Here is a 20,716-nt window from a genome sequence, read left to right on the forward strand (position 1 = left end):
GATTTTAAATTAATCTATAGGGAGACAGTCCTGGGTGTGCCTGACTCAATCATTTGGGAGCCCTTTAAAAGGGTTTAGGCCTTCCCTAAGCTGGGAGATTCTTAACAGCAGCTGGTTCTGAATAGCTCTTCCTTCCCCTTAAATATTCCAGCCCCCACAATTGTATAAGCCAATGCCTCAGAGCAAATTCATACATGCAGAGACACAGACGAATGGACACACACAGACACCTAAACCTACACACATACACACATACATCTGATCTCCAACTCATTCTTATTCTCCAGTTGAACCCTGACAGATACACCACTGAAAATCACGACTCTTCTACATAATGTTAAATCATGGTTAGCACACTCTCTGATAAAGTAGGAGGGAAATAGGTTAACAATTCAGGAAGATTTTCACATAAAAATATTTCAGCCCGGCCAGTGCGGCTCAGTGGTTGAGCGTTGACGCATGCACCAAGAGGTCCCGGTTCGATTACCGGTCAGGGCACATGCCCAGGTTGTGGGCCAAATCCCCTGTGGGGGGCATGCAGGAGGCGGCCAATGAATGTTCTCACTCATCAATGTTTCCATCTCTCTCTCCCTTCCTTTCTCTCTAAAAATCAATAAAGAAAAAAAAAAAATTTTTTTAAATTTCAAATAAAAGAGTTCTGTTGTGTAGAGGGATAGGTTTACGCTATGTGGAAAATTCACTAATGAAGAACTCATTCCCTAATGAGTCCAGGTAAATGAGATATTACCATAACACTTTTAGGGAAAGCAATAAAACATCATATACACACTCTGTGTTTCTTACCTGATTATTATCTGGATGTGACGTGGCAAAATATCTTTGATCTTCAGAAAGACACTTAAGCTACACCAAACATTGGCTACTTTATCCTTAAAAGAGATTTGTTAGTTTTATATTCTGATATAAATGAAAGAAATAATAAACTCTGCGAAGTACAGCCTATAATCTCTAAATAAACTTGTATGACATGAAGCTTTTGTTCACAATTTTATAACTAAGTTGATAAAACTCTCTAAGTAATGCATACGTATACACAGACAAGTATTTTTCTTTTCTTTTTTTACAATGGAAGCTTATCTTAATTAATACCCAACCATAATCCAGAAGTTACCAAGAAATAGTTAATATTTTTCGAAGCACAGCACAGTATCCCTAAATAATGAAGTTATTCATCTCTGGACATTTTTTCTAGAAAGTCTTCTGTTTTCATAATTTGTAGAACACATACTATGTGACCTGTTTTATCACACATCTGAAATTATCTAACTTCCTACTAGCAATGACAAGAGTTAATTGCTAATAAATCAAGAAGTGTAAAGACATTAGCAGTTGTGCTAGGATCACTTTCAAAATTAAATGTGTAACTACAGCTCTGTGTTCGTGAAACCCATCCTCTACACAGCTGCTTCACTCACAGCTGTGCAGGCAAAACATCAAGGAAGGAACTATCACTGACAGCTGTACCACCAGACATGCCTCTGTCAGATCAAAGAAAATGCTCTTCAGCCTCTGAGAGCAGCAAGTGAATGGAGGTGACTAGCAACACCACCACACATATATAACATTCATTTTTTTAATAAGTATCATGATAAATACCATTTCTGAAAGGGAAGGCAAGGCAAATAACCAGGCAGCTTACACGGAGAATCAAACTCTTCTCTATACTGTATAAGTGTTAAGGTTAGAAAAATAGAAAGAAGTGTGGAGCACAATTTTCAAAGTTCAAATCACCGCTCTGCCACACACTAGCTATATGACCTCCATTTTCTGATCTGTAACGTGGGTACAACTGCTACCTCAGAGCTATTGTAAGGATCAAATAAAATCATGTGAGGTATCTGGCACCTAATAAGCGGTAATAACTGATTATTTATGATTATCAGTATTAGCAGCAGCAGCAGCATCTCCATCAACATACAAGTCACATATTCCTGATCCTTCACAAAACCAAACTCTCTAGTTTTCTTTCAAAATGCTGGTTCCATCCCCTCACAGATGTATATATTCCAAAAATAGAAATAAATGCTTTTCTAATTCTTTTTAAAAGAAATGTTTATTCAAAAGCAAATTATCTATAAATATGTTGTCTCTGTCTAACTTTATTAAAAGGCCTTTTTGTTTCAGAAAATGGTTTGTTTAATTTAATTACTAAATTTAAATCATCAAATTATCCATGTAATTAAAGTTTAACAAGAGTAATTAGGCTAGCACTAGATGAAATGAAAAAGATTCTCATTAAAAATTACTATGGATGAAGGTTATATTTATACAGCTCATAAAGAATTATGAGATCTTTCTGAAACAAACATGATTATTAGTTTAATAAATAATTTCCTAAGGCTAAAAAGAGAATATAAACCAAAAAATTACAGAGCTCTTAACTTTGTAGCTGCAACTTCTCATGCTGTCTTTCATTGTGGACCCTACTTCTATAGAAAAATGTCTAACTGGATTAGGGGTCTCGTGACGACATGAATATCACCTATGCACGTAATGTACTAGAAAACACCGGCTGAGCTAGAGGTTATACACTGGATTGAATAACTGGCAAGGAATGAATGCAAGGACGGGGCAGCTGAAGTTACTATCCCCTGTGTGTCCTGTACAGAACATCCCCGAGGTCACCGGAAGGTATAAGAAAAGAGTGACAGGAGAGTTTGTAAACATACCTCAAATAATCCACGATCAACTGGGAAGAGCCTTCTCAGAACTTGCAGGGTTTGATCCTTCTCTGTAAAGAACGGCAGCCAGCAGAGAAGGAAGGAAGCTACAACTGTGCATGCCAGCTTAATTAACAACACAAACCTAGAACAAAAGCAAAGGGACTCCCGTAAGACAAGGAGAGGTTAATACTTCTGAGAAATCCATCTGAATCTTGCTAAATAAAATAAATACAAATGTATAGTAATGATCAATCTGGGCCACCAACGTAAGTTTAAGATGGGAGTCTACTCCAATCAGAGTTAAGAGATTCAAAACCATTAAGATGTGTACTTCTCCAACAAAAAAACTATCATTATCCTAATTAACATTTCACTTACATGCTATTCCTATGCAGCCATGAAGGAAAATGTCAAATCAGGGTGTATTTCTAGTAAGTATATAATCTAACATGCTCTTAAAGGGATGAAACCCTACAGCAATGCTCCAACAAACCAACCCACACCACCTCCAGGACAGTTACATTGGTCAAAATAGTTTTTAGTTAGGAAGTATTAAAATAAAATAAATATAGAACATGACTTAATCTCTCTTTCCACTCACCCCACTGCCAACACCTAGGCCAAAAGAAAGACCACCTTCCTCCAGTTAAGTATGCCACATACATTCTCTGAAGTAATTTTTAAAATTCTGGTGTTTTAAAGACACTCACCCTTTTCCTCTGAGGCCTTTTTTCAAACATTTGCCAAGTAAAAAGCAAAAAAATGGCAAGGAGTGGTAAAGTTCCATCTGTTTATAATTTATAGCTAAGCAAAATGCCAGTGACCCTAGCAGGTCCCAGTGACAAGATACTCCAAGAACACCCCACAGAGCAAAGCCAAGACTCACAGAATTATATCTGTTCCTGTGTCAAGGAGATTATCGCAATAATTAAGAGAGGTCGATCTTGCATCTTACAGAGTGTATTTCTTACACAATATTAATATATAATGAAAGCTATTTCTAAATAGAAATTGAAAGTACTGAAGTAATAAACATTTGAAATTATAAATAATGGCCTCAAATACATGAAATCTGTTAAACAGAGCAAATGATCTGTTTAGCTTTAGAGACTCGAAATAGTTAATACACAGCTTTGCTTCTGCTAGACTATTTCACAGCTATTACTATAACAGCAACAACTAGAGAATAAAATGATGCTTCAAAAATTAAAAAAAGAAAATGTACTGCTATCACTACACTTCCTCTACAATATGCATCAGTATAAATTAATATATGTGCTTGATTATAAACATGATTATAATAACAGTTATATTAAAACAAATCGCACTTAAATTTTCAGTCCAGCCCTGGCCAGTTTGGCTCAGCAGTTAGAGCGTCGGCCTGCGGTCCGGAGAGACCTGGGTTCGGTTCCCGCTAAGGGCGCGTGCTTCAGTTGCAGTTTGTCCCCGGCCCTGGTTGGTCGTGCGGGTGGCAGCCACTCGATGTGTCCCTTCACGTCGATGTTTCTCTCTCTCTCTCTCCCTCCCACTCTATCTGTACAAAAAATGGAAAAATATCCTCGGGTGAGGATTAAAAAAAAAAAATTTTTTTCAGTCCAAAATGGTGAGCTAAGCTCTCATGTTTACCTCCTCTCCTTCCCTAGACCCACTTAAAATGATGGAGAATTTTTAAAAGTATAAATCCACAGCCATAAAGAGAACAGGAAGATGGGCTACAACAGATCAAGACTTCAACACATTTCTAGAAGACAAAAAGAGGATGGAAAAGTGGTAACAAATAAAATAGGATGGAAAAGGCACAGAATAGAGGAAGCTTAGGCAAGCAAGGAGCCATCTACCCTGGAGCCCATAGAGAACTCTGGAAACACCAACTAGGTTAGAGGACTTGAGTAATATTCTGAAAAGAAAACATGAGGATTAACTGAAAATCTTTAGTTGAAGAAATCAAATCCCACTCCACTCCTGTGCAAAGATTATCTGGCAGTCAAACCATTTACCCCCTACCCCCAGGCAACAAAAGAAGGAATATTTCTCCAAATAAATGGAATAAACCATCTGGGACAGCTAGTGGAGAAATTAACACTAGAGTGCAAAGCCCTCCATACTCTGAAATTTAAGGATCCCACAGTGTACTGGCCAGCTCCCTGTCCACTTAACCTACAGTGGATCAAATAAATAAAGAGCTCACATGTAGCTTTTTCTTCTGTCCTTACTCTTAAATAAGAATAGATACTCTTGGATAAAATAGACATTGAAGAAAAACCTAAGGCCAAAATGAAAAGGGAAAATAACTGACCCTAGAAGAATGAAAATAATCCAGAAAACGGGAAAAAAAGGGTTTCAGCCAGTGTGGCTCAGTGGTTGAGCATCAACCCGTGCACCAAGAGGTCGCTGGTTTGATTCCTGGTCAGGGCACATGCCCAGGTTCTGGGCCCAATCCCAAATTGGGGGCTTGCAGGAGGCAGCCAATCGATGTTCTCTCTCATCTATGTTTTTCTCTCTCCCTCTCCCTTCTCTCTCTAAAAATCAATAAAGAAAAAATATATAAACAAAATGAATGACCCAGAGTGTCCAAAACAATTGTCAAAAACACCTGCACCTAAACAAATCACTGTAAAATTTCAGAGCCTCAAAAATAAAAAAGTAGCAATAACAACAGCAACAGCATCAGTAATGACAGATAATAACAGCAATATATACCGTTACAGTACCAAATATTTCCCAGGATTGCTTTAAATGCTTTACAAACAGTAATTCACTTCATTCTCAAAAAGTTTACAAAGTAAGGGTTATTCTTATGCCCATTTTACAAATGAGAAAAGTAAAGTATACAGTGGTTAAAAAATGTGTCACTACAAACACATAATCCCAAAAGCTTCAAGAGTTTGATTTAAATCAGAGGAGATACCACTACAAATTGACCAGAAGGATAAAATGAAAAAGAATAACAACTGGTGAGGATGAGCACCTAGAACTTTTACACCATTGTTAATGGAAGTGTTCATTGGTACACCATGCTTAAAAACCATTTGGGAACATCTAAAATTAAACATGCGCACACCCTGTAACTCAGCAATTCCACTCATAAAAAATATATGTACATGTGCAGAGACACTTACAAAAATATTCATAGCAGCATATTCATCACAACCAAAACCTGGAGGCAATCCGAATGTCTAGCAGTAACAGAATTATGTGTATTCTTGCAATGGAATATGATAAAGCAATGTAAGTGAACAAACTACAGCTACATACAACTACATGAATAACTCTCACGAACAAAATGTTGAACCCAAAACAACAAACACAAAGGAATACCTAGTGTGTTGTCTTGTCTCTTTTATATAAAGTTCAAAAAAGGGGCAAAACGAAATAGCACTTGGCTACCTTTGGGAAAGGAGGAGGAAGAAATACTTGGGAGGTGCATGAGTACAGTTTTTGGACACTGGCAGTGTGCTATATTTCTCAACATGGGTTAGAGTTTGCCAATTCATTAAACTGCATATTTACATTCAGTGCACTTTTCTGTGCTGCTATTATATTTCTAAGTAAATATAGCTTTAAAAACCTTGTAACCAGCTCCAGCAGGGTAGCTCAGTTGGTTAGAGTGTCTACTCATACACCAAAAAGGTTTTGGGTTCTATTTCCAGTCTGGGAAAATACCTAGGTTGTGAGTTCAATCCCTGGTCAGGACAGATGGGAGGCAACCGATTATACTTCTCTCTCACATCAATGTAGGAAAGTGGAGAGGTGAAAACTACAGATTTGAATATCTTTTGCAAGTCCTTTGACAGATACACATACTAATTTTATTACAAATAAAACAGATTGGGCCCTGGCCAGTTTGGCTCAGCGGTTCTCAACCTGTGGGTCGTGACCCCTTTGGGGGTTGAACGACCCTTTCACAGGGGTTGCCTAAGACATACAGTAGCGAAATTACACTTACGAAGTAGCAACAAAAATAATTTTATGGATAGAGGTCACCACAACATGAAGAACTGTATTAAAGGGCCACGGCATTAGGAAGGTTCAGAACCACTGAGTTAGAGCATCGGCCCTTGGACCACAGAGTCTTGGGTTCGGTTCCCACTCAGGGCATGTACCTTGGTTGCAGTTTGTCCCCAGCCCCAGTTGGGGTCGTGTGGAGGGCAGCCAGTCGATGTGTCTCTCACATCAGTGTTTCTCTTTCTCTCTTCCTCCCTCTCTCCCTCCCACTCTATCTGAAAATAAATGCAAAAACTGTCCTTGAGTAAGGATTAAAAACAAAAAACAAAAAAAAACTAGATTGGTATCAAAAGGAAAAGCTATTAGTTAGGCAATCATGTTGCTGTAATTATGTCCTTTTGTTAAAGTACAGATTTTATCAACTTTCAACTTTTCTCTAAGGTTTGTTCATTTGAATGTTCCTTATTTCAGGTATCAAAATTACCCATAAAATCTACATAGTAAAACTTAATTATTCAGTTTCAGTTTCCTGAAGCTTCCAGGTACCACTGTTAGAGAAACATCTTGTTTTAAAACTCAAAAAACTGTAAGATTATTTTCCTTTGTCAGTATCAGATAACATTTACAAAAACAAAAAAGAAGGTATGTTACATCTTTTTCAAATCAGGAGAGTATTAACCATACTTGGCACTGTTTTTCCAACTGTCCAGAAGAGCTAAAAATCAGTTACCAAACCAAATGGGTGTGAAAAAGTAATTCTACTTTTAACAAATAATTTATTTTACTATTTAAGTAAAAGCCTTGTGAAGATATTCTTATATACCATCGTGAAAATAGTTTATATAAGCAAGTACCTTGCCAAATAAGATATTACTGAATGATAACATTGTACATATCGAGCCTAGATTTCCCAATATGTATACATCTGACTTCATTTCTAAATTAGTAAAGGATACTGAAAATGTCCATAGTCAATAAGAATAAGGCCTGGATACAGCAATATGCATAATGCATTAGCAACCTGTAAAGAAAAATATTGTGAATTAAGAGAATAATCTATTACTTGAATCAAACAGGGTCAAAATATAGCATCAGCCCTGGCAGGTCTGGCTCAGCAGTTAAGAGATTTGGCCCGCGGACCAAAGACTCTCCGGTTTGATTCCGGTCAAGGGCACATACCTCGGTTGTGGTTCAGTCCCTGGTCCTGGTCGGGGTCATGTGGAAGGCAACCAGTCTATGTGTCTGTCTCACGTCGATATTTCTCTCTCTCTCCCTCCCACTCTATCTGAAGATAAGTGGAAAAATATCCTTGGGCGAGGATAAGTATAGCTTCATTTAGCACAGTAGCAAATATTCCCCCTCTTACCTTCTAGTTACCAAAAAATTGCATTGTTTTGCCAGTGTGGCTCAGTGGATTGAGCATCATCCCATGGACTGATAGGTCCCAGTTCCATTCCCGGTCAGGGCACAATCCCCAATGTGGGGTGTACAGGAGGCAGCCGATCGATGTTTCTCTCAGATCGATGTTTCTATCTATCTCTCCCTTCCTCTCTCTCTAAATCAATAAAAACATTTTTTTTAATTGCATGTTTATAAAACAACTCCTTAAACACTACAGTTTTCATGGAGATAATACTTCATGGATAGGATACTTCATTAAAAGAAAATCACTAAAAGATATTTGTCAGAGAAAGCACTTTCAGATACACAGATCAGAGAAGCTGATCTAATGACTGACTGACCTATATGAAATAGCCAAAAAGAGTACTTGTCGACTGTGGCTGTGAGACTACACAGAAACTTTTCAAAATGACTTTCAGTTGAGTCATTCTCACAAGCGGACTCAAAATGCAGGCTTACCAGTTAAGCAATAAATTCAACATGCTGTGTAATTCAGCAGTCTATAACCTCTAGAAGTCAATGCATCCTATTACTATAATTGGGCATTAAAATAATTAAGGTAAGTTGATGTTTTCTAAATGAAAATTAACTGACAGAGATATACTATTCCCTATTAGTTCTATTTCCAAAAGCATGGCTTCCCTAAGCTCCATACTTAATAGTTAAGCTAAAAATGTATTTCAGAGATGAAATGTCATGTTGCTTTACAACTTACCTTTTTCTTAGTTGACATTTCTTTTAAACAACAACAGTACAAAACCACTGCAGGTATGTAAATCAGCAAATCAGCAATTAACACTGAAAAAAACAAGCAAAGGATCTCCATTGTGAGACCATCAAGATCCACAATAATGTATTTACTGTCTCTCTCCCTACAACCTTGAGTTGGAATTCTATTAACACAAGGTTCCTACCCACTCTGGACAAGTTCTTTACATGTGAACCCTTTCTATTCCCTTTACCTCTGCCATTTTTTTTTTATTTCTCGCCCGAGAGAAACATTGATTGGCTGCCTCGCCTACATGCTCCAACGGGACCGAACCTGTAACTTAGGTATGCACCCTGACCAGGAATTGAACCCATGACTTTTTGGTGTACCAGACAACACGCCAACCGAGCCATACCAGCCAGGGCCTCTGCCAAATTTCAATTGATATGGTACTACACGGTCTCTTTTCTTAATTTTCTCTAACAAATTCACACATTAAATCAATTAGATGTATCCAAAATTAATTCTCTCTTTACTCTAGTTTGGAACTTAAGTATATTCAAAGCAAGAGAAGACAACTATTGTTTTTTTAACTATATGTAGATTCAAATTTTCTGATACGAAGAATACCTCAAACGTGATGACCCATGCATAGGAGAGTCTTTTAAAAATATTTAAAAATACACAAGCTGTTACTCATTAATGCACATAAAGAACTTGAGAGACTAGGTGAGGAGGAAACCGAAAAACATTTTTTGTTTTTTAATTTTAAAAAGCAACTCCTAATTCTAAATGTCTAATGCTTTTAGAACAAAGAAAAACAAATACTGTACATTAAGTTCTTCAACAGGACAACACAGCTATCCAAAGAGCCTACTTTTTTTCTTGTACTACACTAAACAGTGTCCAGAGAAGGTAAATGATAGAAAGCTGTTGTGTTACATGTGTGTAATCTACTCTGCTCCAGATGCCACATTTAAGATGACAATGACAACCAGAGGCCTCAAAACCATAATCACCTTCAACATACTGGCCATCTAAGAAATAACGACAGTATCTGAGAGTGTCGAACCTGGGGAAAAAGTGACTTCAAATATTTAGGGTTCTAAGTATATAAAGGATCAGATTTGTTCTGTGTAGCCCAAGGAACCAGAACCTAAAATATAAAATTAGTGGAGGTTCAATGAAATTTTTAATGATTGGGGCTCTCTAAAAATAAAATAGTCTCTAAAGATTGTGAGTTCCTGCAGATACAGGTATTGGTTCAGACGCTAAATAATCATGGGGTGAGTATGCACTTTGGAGAGGACTAGAGCATTGTGGGGAAAGGGAGTGGAGTGGGGGAGGAAAAGACAGGCAAGACAGTGTCTCTCTTGGGCCTCAGAGTCCATGCCTGGATGAACAGTAAAGAGAACACACTCTCCTACATTTAGACTCATTAAGGAAAAGGTCCAGGCTAGCATTAAAATCTAAGACATGGAAAGCTTCTGAAGAAATCTATGCTTACTACTTTCAGCTCTCAGAACAGCACACGATAAACATCTGTTGAGTGGATTATTTAATTTAGCAACAGGCACAGCAACACAATGAATGAGATACAACTGCAAAGTTTACGTTAAGAAAAAGGCTCAAGGGATCTGGAATTAGGATATTAAGCAATGGCCTAAACAAACTAAGACTTCAATTTATAGCTATCTGACCTCAGTGAGCTATTAATCTCACTTACCTGTGCCTCAGTTTCCTTGCCTTAAAATAAGGATAATAATAGTATTTACCTCATTTGGCTGTTCCAATTATTAAGTGGCACAGTAAATGTAAGGCACCCAGAATTATTGCTTTCTACCCTTTCTTCTTTGAGTTTACAAATACATTTTGGTCATGTAATCTACATAATATGTATATATATATATAGATGTACAATTTTAAAAGTCAGTAGGAACAATAATAAAACCTTTCACCAGTTTGTTCAAAAAATGTTTGAAAATCAAATTTTGCACTCAATACCTACTATTCTTTTACCTGTTGCACGCATGAAGAGCTTGTGCGCCTGACTCTCATATCCACGTGAGGTATGGAGAGCAATCCAGTCTGGATTTATAATCTTTGCCCTGCAAATCAAAGCATATATACATGTACTTCATTCCCCATCACTTTTAGCAATAAGGACATCTAAGGACATATGACTCTATTTTGAGAAGTGATCACTGCTGTTATAAAGTGATTGAGTCAAGGCTTAAGCTTGAGACTTTTTATTTAATCATGTGAAACTGACTTAAACTGTAAAATAGAGTCTGCCTTGCTCATCTTCCAACAAAACCTTATAACATGTTACTAAGAACCCTGCCTTCACAGTTCTTCCAGTGTAAAAACAATCAGAAGTGTCACATTTCACTTACAAAGAACATATTTTATAAAGAACAATATGCTAATACTGGCCAGAGGATCATGTTTTATCATTAGTAATCTTTTCAGTTATCATAACAATCAGCTATAATAAATAGCTATTAATCACAAATCATTACTTAAACCTAAACATAATTGCTAAAGATAAATTAATTTTTCAATTATATTAAGTTACCCTGAAAACTGCAAAATATAAGTGATTATCATGTAGTCTGGGAACTCATTTTTAATCCAGGAAACTAATTTTTATGAAATATGAAATGGTAAAACAAATAAAATGAGTTTGGAAGATGCTGCGAAGAAGTTCCTCAAACTTCCGCTGACACACTCCAAGTCTGAAGTGGAACAGTATTACAGAGCGGAACTGGGTCTCCACCAAACAGAAGTTCCTGATCTGCTATAAACTGCTCCATTTCTGTAAAAGAAGGAATTCCAATCCCGATCTGAAATCACAAGTGAAACACTACGGTAATTCTAGTTTCTAACTTGACAGGTTAGTCAGAATACCATTTGAACCCGTATTTTTTCATTTACTTTGGGCCTTTCCACAAAAAAAGCTTTCCTATGCACAACTAACCACATTAGATATATTTCTCTGTCATCTATGCATAACTGGTAACAACTCTGCTTCAAAACTAAGCTAATTTTCACCTTTCTTTCTATCTGTCCTCCAAAGGAATTATGGAAATGTTAAAACTCTGATAGTTAACTTTCTTACAACCCAACTGTAAAGTAAAGGTATAGTGTTTTCTTCATGAACCATAATACAATAGTAGCTACATGGAATATCATGAACAAGATAAGCTGTTAATCAAAACAGATCCAGAGACATGGAAGTAGGGAACAGACTAACAAACCTCAGAAGGAAGGAGGGTGGGAAGGCAGGAAGAAATAAACCAGAGAACTTATATGCATATATGCACAATCAATGGACACAGACAATAACTTGGGAAAGCAGGAGGGGGTAGCAACAGGGAGGGGGGGGTCAGTGGGGTTTGAAAAAAGGGGGGACATCTGTAATACTTACAACAATAAAGATTTAAAAATACAGCAGTAGTTATAAGCAATCTCTCCTCTATTCAACAAAGCCAGGTCATACTGTTTCTACTGTATCTGCTAAGGACATATATAGTTACATTAAGAAAGAAAAACTCACACATATGCACAGAGAAGACTATGATAAGCTGTAAGAGGTGGATAATCCAATCCCCAATACAGTAAATTGTTATCACTGCTGTTAAAATACCTGAGGGGGAAAAAGAAAAGAAAAAGCACCATTCAATTAATCAATATTCAGGACACAGACTTATATTTAACATCTCATCTCATTTAATTTAATTAAAATTAAAAGATATGTTAGATGGGTTAAAAAAAATTACATCTGAACTTTCTTGTCTTTTCCCCTTCTAAAAATTTTTGTGAACTCACAATTAAAAGTTGTTATTGAATACAATGACTAAATAAGGTATCGTCTAAACCAGCATTCTCTTGAGAATGAGAGATGAAGCTATTAATAATAAAGCCAGAACAACAGATGCAAATCAAGACAGTCCTAGACAAACCAGAACTTATCATCACTCTACTATTAGTAGACTTAATCGATGACTAACACTTATATAAAAGAAAATATGCAACAAAAAAAGAGAAATTGCTTCTTATAGTCTAACAAATTAAAGAAACAATATAAAAATCACAATCCTAAAAAGAAAAAGAAAAAATGAATATCAAAGAACACAAAGATTTGGTTTATGGAAAGAGAAATACTTCATGAAACAGGTAGAAGACTTTGAAACCAAGTCAGCCAAGGTATGTCAACTATTCCTTTTCTACGTCTCATACGTTCCTAACAAAAACTTGGCAAATATGTTTAGCCAATAAACTTCCACAGCTTATGTCCAGAGTTGCTTCTAAGGCATGGAGTGTTCTATCATCAAAGTTCTACTTCAGTACCATAGTCTAGCTGGTAACCGAGTACATGGGTGACTTTCAGGGGTATGATATTTGAAAACAAGTCAGCCAAGACATATATGAAAGCCTATGATTTGCAAGAGTCTGTGAATTAAGGAAGAAAACTAGATCTCAGGTTCATAAACTAACAGGCTCCTCCAATTGGCCAGAATGGGAAAAAACTCTATACAATTACTATGACTCAAGAAATAAAAATGAAATTTACATATAATAGGTTTCTTAACTATATGCTTTTTAACTAGTCAGCTTCTTCAATCTAATTTATTTTCTCAGTCATAAGAATTTACAATAGTGGACACCAAACTATATAACTCACAAATAACCATCGTTCATAAGCCTGTTTCAAATGGTGAACAATTAATTCTCTGCATCAGAATCTCTTACTTTGGAATGACTTTTTAAGTTAGCATTCATCATGATCTCAAGCCTGTTAATGTTCATTTTCTTAATGTCAGTCACATAAAATGTAGGTCTAATAAGTGGAGGGAACTGGGATTAATAAAATGATCAAAGTGTGTAGACAGGCAAGAGATCTGGGCATAGGGCACTGTCATATGATACTATCTGGTGGTGGTTGTCCACTTCAGTGGCAACATCCTCATGAATAATCCTGGATCCTATATCTGGCTGGGACCTGAAGCCAAGAGGCAGTGACCCCCAAGAATTTCCAAGTTAGCTGGAGTCCCTCCCTTTTGACAACTTGAATCTAGTAAACTGGGCCAGCCAATAGTGGAGACCAGAGGACCAGGGTTGCCCGATGACAGGCACAATTATGTTATTTCCAAATTCATGTTACCATGGGCACGTTAACATACAGTTTTATTATATCTACCTCATAGAAAGAGCTGTCGAAGGGTTGAGTTAAACATGTAAAGCTGTTAAGTCACTATCTGACACAAAGTAAGGGCAAAATAGTTCTAATTGGTTATTAGCCTCAAAACTATTGGATGGATAGAGCAATGGAAAACCAACAAAAAATTCAAGAGTCACACAGTTTGATTTGGCTTTCAGCTTCTTATAAGGCAAAAGCTATTTTCCATTTACTTTAACCTTGAGATCCACAGGAGAGAAGTAAAAAAGGTGCTGACTATAAGTTGCAAGCATATAAAGATATAAACTAATAATATATATAATTAACAGTAAAAATGATTAACAGATATACTCTAACTGGTTGGACTGGGAAGAAAGAACGATAGGGTTAACAACTGGGCCCCCTATTCATATAGAAATGCATAAATAAATAAGGAAAGAGAAAATCATGGAAATGATACTTAAAAGTGTTTCAGACGCCCTGTGTGGTGTGCCTCAGTTGGTTGAAGCATCATATCATACAACAAAAGGTGGCAGGTTCATTCCCTGTCAGGGCACATGCCCAGGTTGTGAGTTCGATCCCCAGTTGGGGTGTATGCAGGAGGTGTCTAATCAGTGTTTCTCTCTAACAGCAATGTCTCTCTCCCCTGCCCGCTACCTAAAACCAATAAAATAATTGTTTTTTAAAAGCAACATGCTCAGGGTATGTGGAATCTTCCCCTCGTCCCAGGTTTAAACCATGCCTGCTCTGAGCTGGGTATTTCTGTTAGATTGCTTTAAGGGTGGGAAAGATTTTGCTCCTCAAAAAAAAGAGAGGTAAAAAGAAGGTATTGCTAGTGTTCCGGCCTTGCATATGGTTGTATAAAGTTACAAAGCTTGCAACCCTGGCAGTCATCTACTAACCAGGAGGTCAAACATCAACATGCCAAGAAGGAAGAATAGGGAAAAAACAAAAACAAAAGGTCTGAGACCGATTGCTGAGCTACTTCACCAGCCCTGCAAAGTGCTGAGATAATTTATTCTCTTTCTTAAGCTACTATTTCTCAGGGTTTCTATTACTTGATGCTAAAAGTACTCGATATTTCACTCATTAGAAATTTTCATTATAAAATTCAAGAAAAATTATATTTTCCTCTATTACTTACAACTATACATGTTGAAAAGGAGTAAATTTTCTTTTGATTCAGAATTATAAAACTGACATTTTTAAAGTTAACCTAATCAATCCTGATTTCATATTCAGACAACTATGTCACTTAAAAGAGTTTCTAATTACACTATAGATAATTTTCTTTTTATTTTAACTTTTTTTCTTTTATTGATTTTAGAAGGAGAGAAGAAGGGAGAGGGAGAGATAGAAACATCAATGAGAGAGAGCATCGACTGGCTGCCTCCTGCATGATCCCACTGGGGATCAGGCCCACAACCTGGGCATGTGCCCTGACTGGGAATTGAACGGGTGACCTCTTGGTGCATGTGTCGATGCTCAACCACTGAGCCACACTGACTGGGCCACTATAGCTAACTTTCTAGATAAAAACAGAAAGACTTTAATCTTGAAAAATTGAAATTAAAAAAGATCATTCCTCAGCCACATTACTAGGTAACAATAACAGCAAACTAATCAGATTTGTCTAAATTAACCCAAAATTCCAAATATTAGAAATGTTATTTCAATACAGATTTATATCCAGTGTTGATCATGGCAAACTTGATCCAAGTATATATTCTCTATTTTATAAATGGTGTCATTGTGATATATCTTTTTCAGTGATGAGCATTATGAAGCATATATCAAAGAAACTGAACTTCAGACTAGAAAGAAAAAAATCATCTACACATGAATCTGAAACAGATGCGTTTCTCATAACTGCCAAGTGTATATTTTTGTTTTTTTCTAGTCTATTCACTCATAAAGAAAAATTTTCTAACATTCATTATTGTAAATCATAGTTCTTAAGTTTCTCACGTGCTTCCTGAAGTAGTGCATGATCAAATGACGATACGTCATATTTTTTTATACTATACATCTCTATTCCTGACCCTCCATTCAGAACCCTCATGCTACCCTTTGATAAAATTTACCACCAAGAGCACTTCGGGCACTTCATAATTTTCAAAACTCATAGACCATAGTAAAAACCTAATCATACACTTATTGTCTGAGTTATACATTTCTGGTTTTTAATAAAGGAAAAGAATGAAAATGTATACATAGTCAATATTTGATTATCTGAGCCAAAGTAAGAGAACCTTGGCACAGAAAATTGAAAACTGAACTAGATCAGTATCAGAGTAACCCAACCATTTTACTGAATTAAGATTATATTCTTACTCCTAGAATCAGCCTTATTCCCACCTAGCATTAAGCCAAAAGCTTCAATTTATCAATTTTCTCTAATCTTTAAACACTAAATATTACATTTCATTTCTAGGAACATCTTTGTTGAGAACTACTTACCCGAGAATAGCCAAGAATACAATTATCTTTTCTGTGTAATATTTACAAAAGAGTAGAAAAGAACCACAAAGCTCAAAAGCAGTGGTCTGGTTTGCCATAGCAAATATACCTTATTATACTAACCAAGCAAGACAAAAATATTATGAATGTACTAATAATCTGAACAGTGATATTCACTGATCTGAAAAATGCTCAGAACAAAACAGTAAAGATTAGTGCCAGTCCTGGCCAGGTACCTCAGTTGGTTAGAGTATCATCCTGATACACTAGGTTTGTTTCCCGGTTAGAGCACATACAAGAATCAATCAGTGAATGTCTAAATAAGTAGAACAACAAAATACATGTTTCATCCTCTCCCCCCCTTCCTCTCTCTCTCTAAAAATCAATTAAAAATGATTAGTGCTGAATATTTAGCTGAGCTCTTTTTTAAATTTTAAACTCTGAGTAGGGTACAGACAACCTATTAATTGAGGGTTCAATATGAAGTTCTTGTGTGAAACTCTCTCATAAAGGAGTTACACAAAAGCAGTGACCAAAGCAATCAACAGAACAATATGAAGATTTTGTAAAGATAGTCTCTAATAAAATAATCTACCAGGCATCCAATAAAGTCAATAAATAATGTCATCAGTTATTATTAGAACATGTTCAATAAAAATGACACAAGCATGAATTTGTGAAGATATAACCATAGCTACCATTTATTGAGAGCTCATTACATTGCAGGCACTGGGCTAAGTGCTTTACATGTATCATTTTATTCAATCCTCACAATAACCCAGTGAAAAATGCACATTCTATTACTTCCATTATGAAAGTGATAAAACTGTAGTAGAGAAAGTTAAATAATGTGCCAAAGGTCACACTGCTAGTAAATAAATAGTAGCGCCAGGATCTGAACGCAGGCAGTCTTACTGTGGCACCTTTTTACCCCTCGGCTATTCCTTTTCTATGTCTCATACGTTCCTAACAAAAACTTGGCGAATATGTCTAGCCCACAAACTTCCACAGCTATGTCCAGAGTTGCTTCTAAGGCATGGAGTGTTCTATCATCAAAGTTCTAGTACAGTACCATAGTCTAACTGGTAACCGAGTACATGGGTGACTTTCAGGGGCGTGATATTTCAAAATGGGCCTACAATATGCAAGGTAATATATGTGACATCAGCATACAGGAAGGTAAGGATGCTCAAGATGAAAACAACAGTAGCACTATTTTCCTTTTAAATATCTTCAAGTAATCTATTTTAATTGACTATGATAAATAATAAAATCAAGTTAAAATTGTCCATACCACTGTTTGATCGGTAAATTAAAGGTAATTTCTTGCCAGTGTCTCTGAGCTTCATAATCACCAAACATAGGGGGTTTTCCAGCACCTAAGATGACAAGTAAAAAAAGAGCAAAACAATGGTATACTTTAGTATATCAGTGATTTTTATTTCCTAAAAAAAAAAAAAAATTTTTCTAAATTATAGAGGTAGTGTAAGTGAAGGAAAAGAACATGGAAGTTACCCAAAAAGTCAGCCAGATGAAGTCTGAATCCTAGCTAGCTGGCACATTGAGTGACTGTGTAACCTTGGGCACATTACTGAACCTCCCTAAGCCTCAGCACAATAAAAACAGGATCAATACTACCTACCTAGAGAACCACTGGAATAAAGAAGACAATAGATATAAAATGCACAGTATAGTAACTGGCACACAGTAAACATTCAATAAATATTGTTAACATTAGTTATTAATTAGTTGATAATACTAATTAAATATATCCAAATTTATTTTTATTTCATGAGACTGTCGAGGTACTGTCCAATAAGTATCATAACATAATAATAATAATAATAAATATCTGTATTTGAAAGAGGGCTTTTATAAACAAAACATAAATAACTTAAGGTCAAGTATGGAACCAAGAATAGGCATATATTGCAAAGAAATTAGTTAAGTCAGGCTTTGCTACCACATGAATTATACAGAAACTGGCAATTTATAGCTCTTTTTTAAATTTCAAAATTGTAAATGGAGTGATAATGGATCTTTAATAACTAACAATTGATAGTGCCTACCACATGCCAAATACAATAATGAACTAAGTATTATTATCACCCCCACTTTACAGCTGGAAACACAGGCAATGGTCACCCAGGTAATAAGTAGCAGAGTCTGGATCTGATCCCAGAAAGAATGGCTCCAGAATCTATGCTCTAAGCTCCTACTCTGTTAAGTAGGTTATTAACCTTAAATCATTTAAAATGACATAAAGAAACTTCCAGTCAAGATGGCGGCGTAGGCAAACACCTACGCGACCTCGCACAACCACATCAAAGTTACAGTTCAACTACAGCACAATCATTATTCAAAACCACCTGAAGTCAAGCTGAATGGAAGTCCTACAACTACGAAATTAAAGCAGCAGCCACATCGAGACTGGTAGGAGGGTGGAGGCGCGGATGGGTTGGTCCCACACCCACGTGTGGCGGATAAAAATCAGGAGGAAACCTCAGCTGGGAAGGTCCTCCCTGAGGAGTGAGGGGTCCCCGTCCCATACCAGGTGCCCTGCTCAGTGTTCCAGTGCCAGGAAGAGAAGTCCCCACAACTTCTGACTGTAAAACCAGCAGGAACTGAGGCTGAGGAAGTCCTAGGCAGTTCCTCTTAAAGAGCCCACGCGTGGACTTACTCGGGACTTGCTCCCTTGGAGCTCTAGCATGGGAGAGGCAGCTCAAAAGTCACCAGAGACATACAGGAAAGAAATGAGTTGTTTGGCATCCAGGCGAGGGCAGTTTTCTCCTGGACAGACGTGCTGTCAGAGGCCTTTGTTCCTTTGGTAAGCCCTTTCCCCATAAAGCCAGCAGACATGTCTGGGACTCCAGCAACCTGGCTCACACTGTTTGCCCTGCCCTGGTGCTTCCCTGAGTCCCCCGCACCCAATTTTCAGGCCCACCCAAGCTGTTACCAGCTGCTTTACTATAGGATTGGCCTGTCTTGGATCCTGCATCTGAATCCAAAATTCTCTCAAAAAGCAGCATCTGGTCTCAGCAAGCCTCATACCTCTTGTTAAGTGGCCCCAGGCCTGGCACTAGAAGCCACCAGCCTTGGTTCACAACTTGGCTTTTCCTGGGCACCTCCAAGCCCAACACAAAAAGCAGCCATCTGCAGACAGCTTTGTAGCTTATGCTTAGTTATTAATTAGCATAATTAATGCTATGGTGGCTGACCTGGCCTCAGAGCCAGCACGCCCAATGGCCAGCCAGCTTCAGAACTCTGCAAAGCACCACCACCCAACCACCTCAAGTGACACACTCAAGGAATGAACTCAGTGGGTACCAGAGCCTTGCTGAAATAAGTCTTGCTCTGTGTGGTAGGCCCCTGTACAGCTGATCCTTCAAGGTAGTCAGAGGTTGGTGGATAGTGGGCACAGCCAGTCCTTGCAGCTGATCAGCCTGAATAAAACCCTCTCACTGATGTGCCAACAGCAATCAAGACTCAATTACAACAGAAGGGTGTACAGTCCACACGATGGGTGCACCTCAAGGGCCCAGCTGGGTGACCAGGGAGGCTGTGACACTGGACCCTACAGGACACCTACTGGAACAGGCCACCCTAGGAAGCCCGGGAGACATAGTAACTCTACCTAATACATAGACACAAACATAGGGAGGCAGCCAAAATGAGGAGACAAAGAAACATGTCCCAAATGAAAGAACAGAACAAAACTCCAGGAAAAGACCTAAATGAAATGGAGATAAACAATCTAACAGATGCAGAGTTCAAAACACTGCTCATAAGGATGCTCGATGAACTTAGTGAGAACTTCAATGATCTTAGTGAGGGCCTCAAGAGTGTAAAAAAAGACCAGTCAGAAATGAAAGAGGCACTAACTGAAATAAAGAATAATTTACAGAGATTCGGTAGTAGAGTAGGTAAAGCCAAGAAGCAAACCATCAATTTGGAATATAGGGAAGCAAAAAACACCCAATGGGAACAGCAAAAAGAAAAAAGAATAAAAAAGAAAAAATGAGGATAGTGTAAGGAGCCTCTGGGACAACTTCAAACGCACCAACATTCACATCATGGGGGTGCCAGAAGGAGAAAAGAGAGACCAAGAAATTGAAAACCTATTTCAAATAATAATGACAGAAAAAAAACTTCCCTAACTTGGTGAAGGAAACAGACATACAAGTCCAGGAAGCACATAGAGTCCCAAACAAGATGAATCCCAAGAGGCCTACATCAAGACACATTATCATCAAAATGCAAAAGGTTCAAGACAAAGAGAGAATCTTAAAAGCAACAAGAGAAAATCAGTTAGTTACCTACAAGGGAGCTCCCATA

General features: G+C 37.3%; 1 protein-coding gene across 4 annotated transcripts in view; it reads right to left on the reverse strand.

Moving 5' to 3' along the window:
* The window catches only part of ALG6 (ALG6 alpha-1,3-glucosyltransferase), a 46,054-nt gene that overhangs the window by 11,790 nt on the left and 13,548 nt on the right, over positions 1–20,716 (reverse strand). For 2 of the 4 annotated variants that reach the window (XM_036255997.1, XM_036255996.1), the window contains 8 exons: positions 17,676–17,760; positions 12,299–12,388; positions 10,759–10,847; positions 8,746–8,828; positions 7,586–7,650; positions 3,395–3,580; positions 2,691–2,826; positions 805–890 (listed from right to left, as the gene is read on the reverse strand). In XM_036255997.1, coding sequence (XP_036111890.1) covers positions 805–890; positions 2,691–2,826; positions 3,395–3,580; positions 7,586–7,650; positions 8,746–8,828; positions 10,759–10,847; positions 12,299–12,388; positions 17,676–17,743 — 803 coding nt within the window. In that variant the 5' untranslated portion in view covers positions 17,744–17,760. Of the gene's footprint in view, positions 1–804; positions 891–2,690; positions 2,827–3,394; positions 3,581–7,585; positions 7,651–8,745; positions 8,829–10,758; positions 10,848–11,317; positions 11,547–12,298; positions 12,389–17,675; positions 17,763–20,716 lie in introns of those variants that run through there. The other 2 variants (XM_036255999.1, XM_036256000.1) reach the window with 2 other exon arrangements.

The sequence above is a fragment of the Molossus molossus genome, unplaced genomic scaffold (genome assembly GCF_014108415.1).
Source record: "Molossus molossus isolate mMolMol1 unplaced genomic scaffold, mMolMol1.p scaffold_m16_p_12, whole genome shotgun sequence".
NCBI classification, from domain to species: Eukaryota; Metazoa; Chordata; class Mammalia; order Chiroptera; family Molossidae; genus Molossus; species Molossus molossus.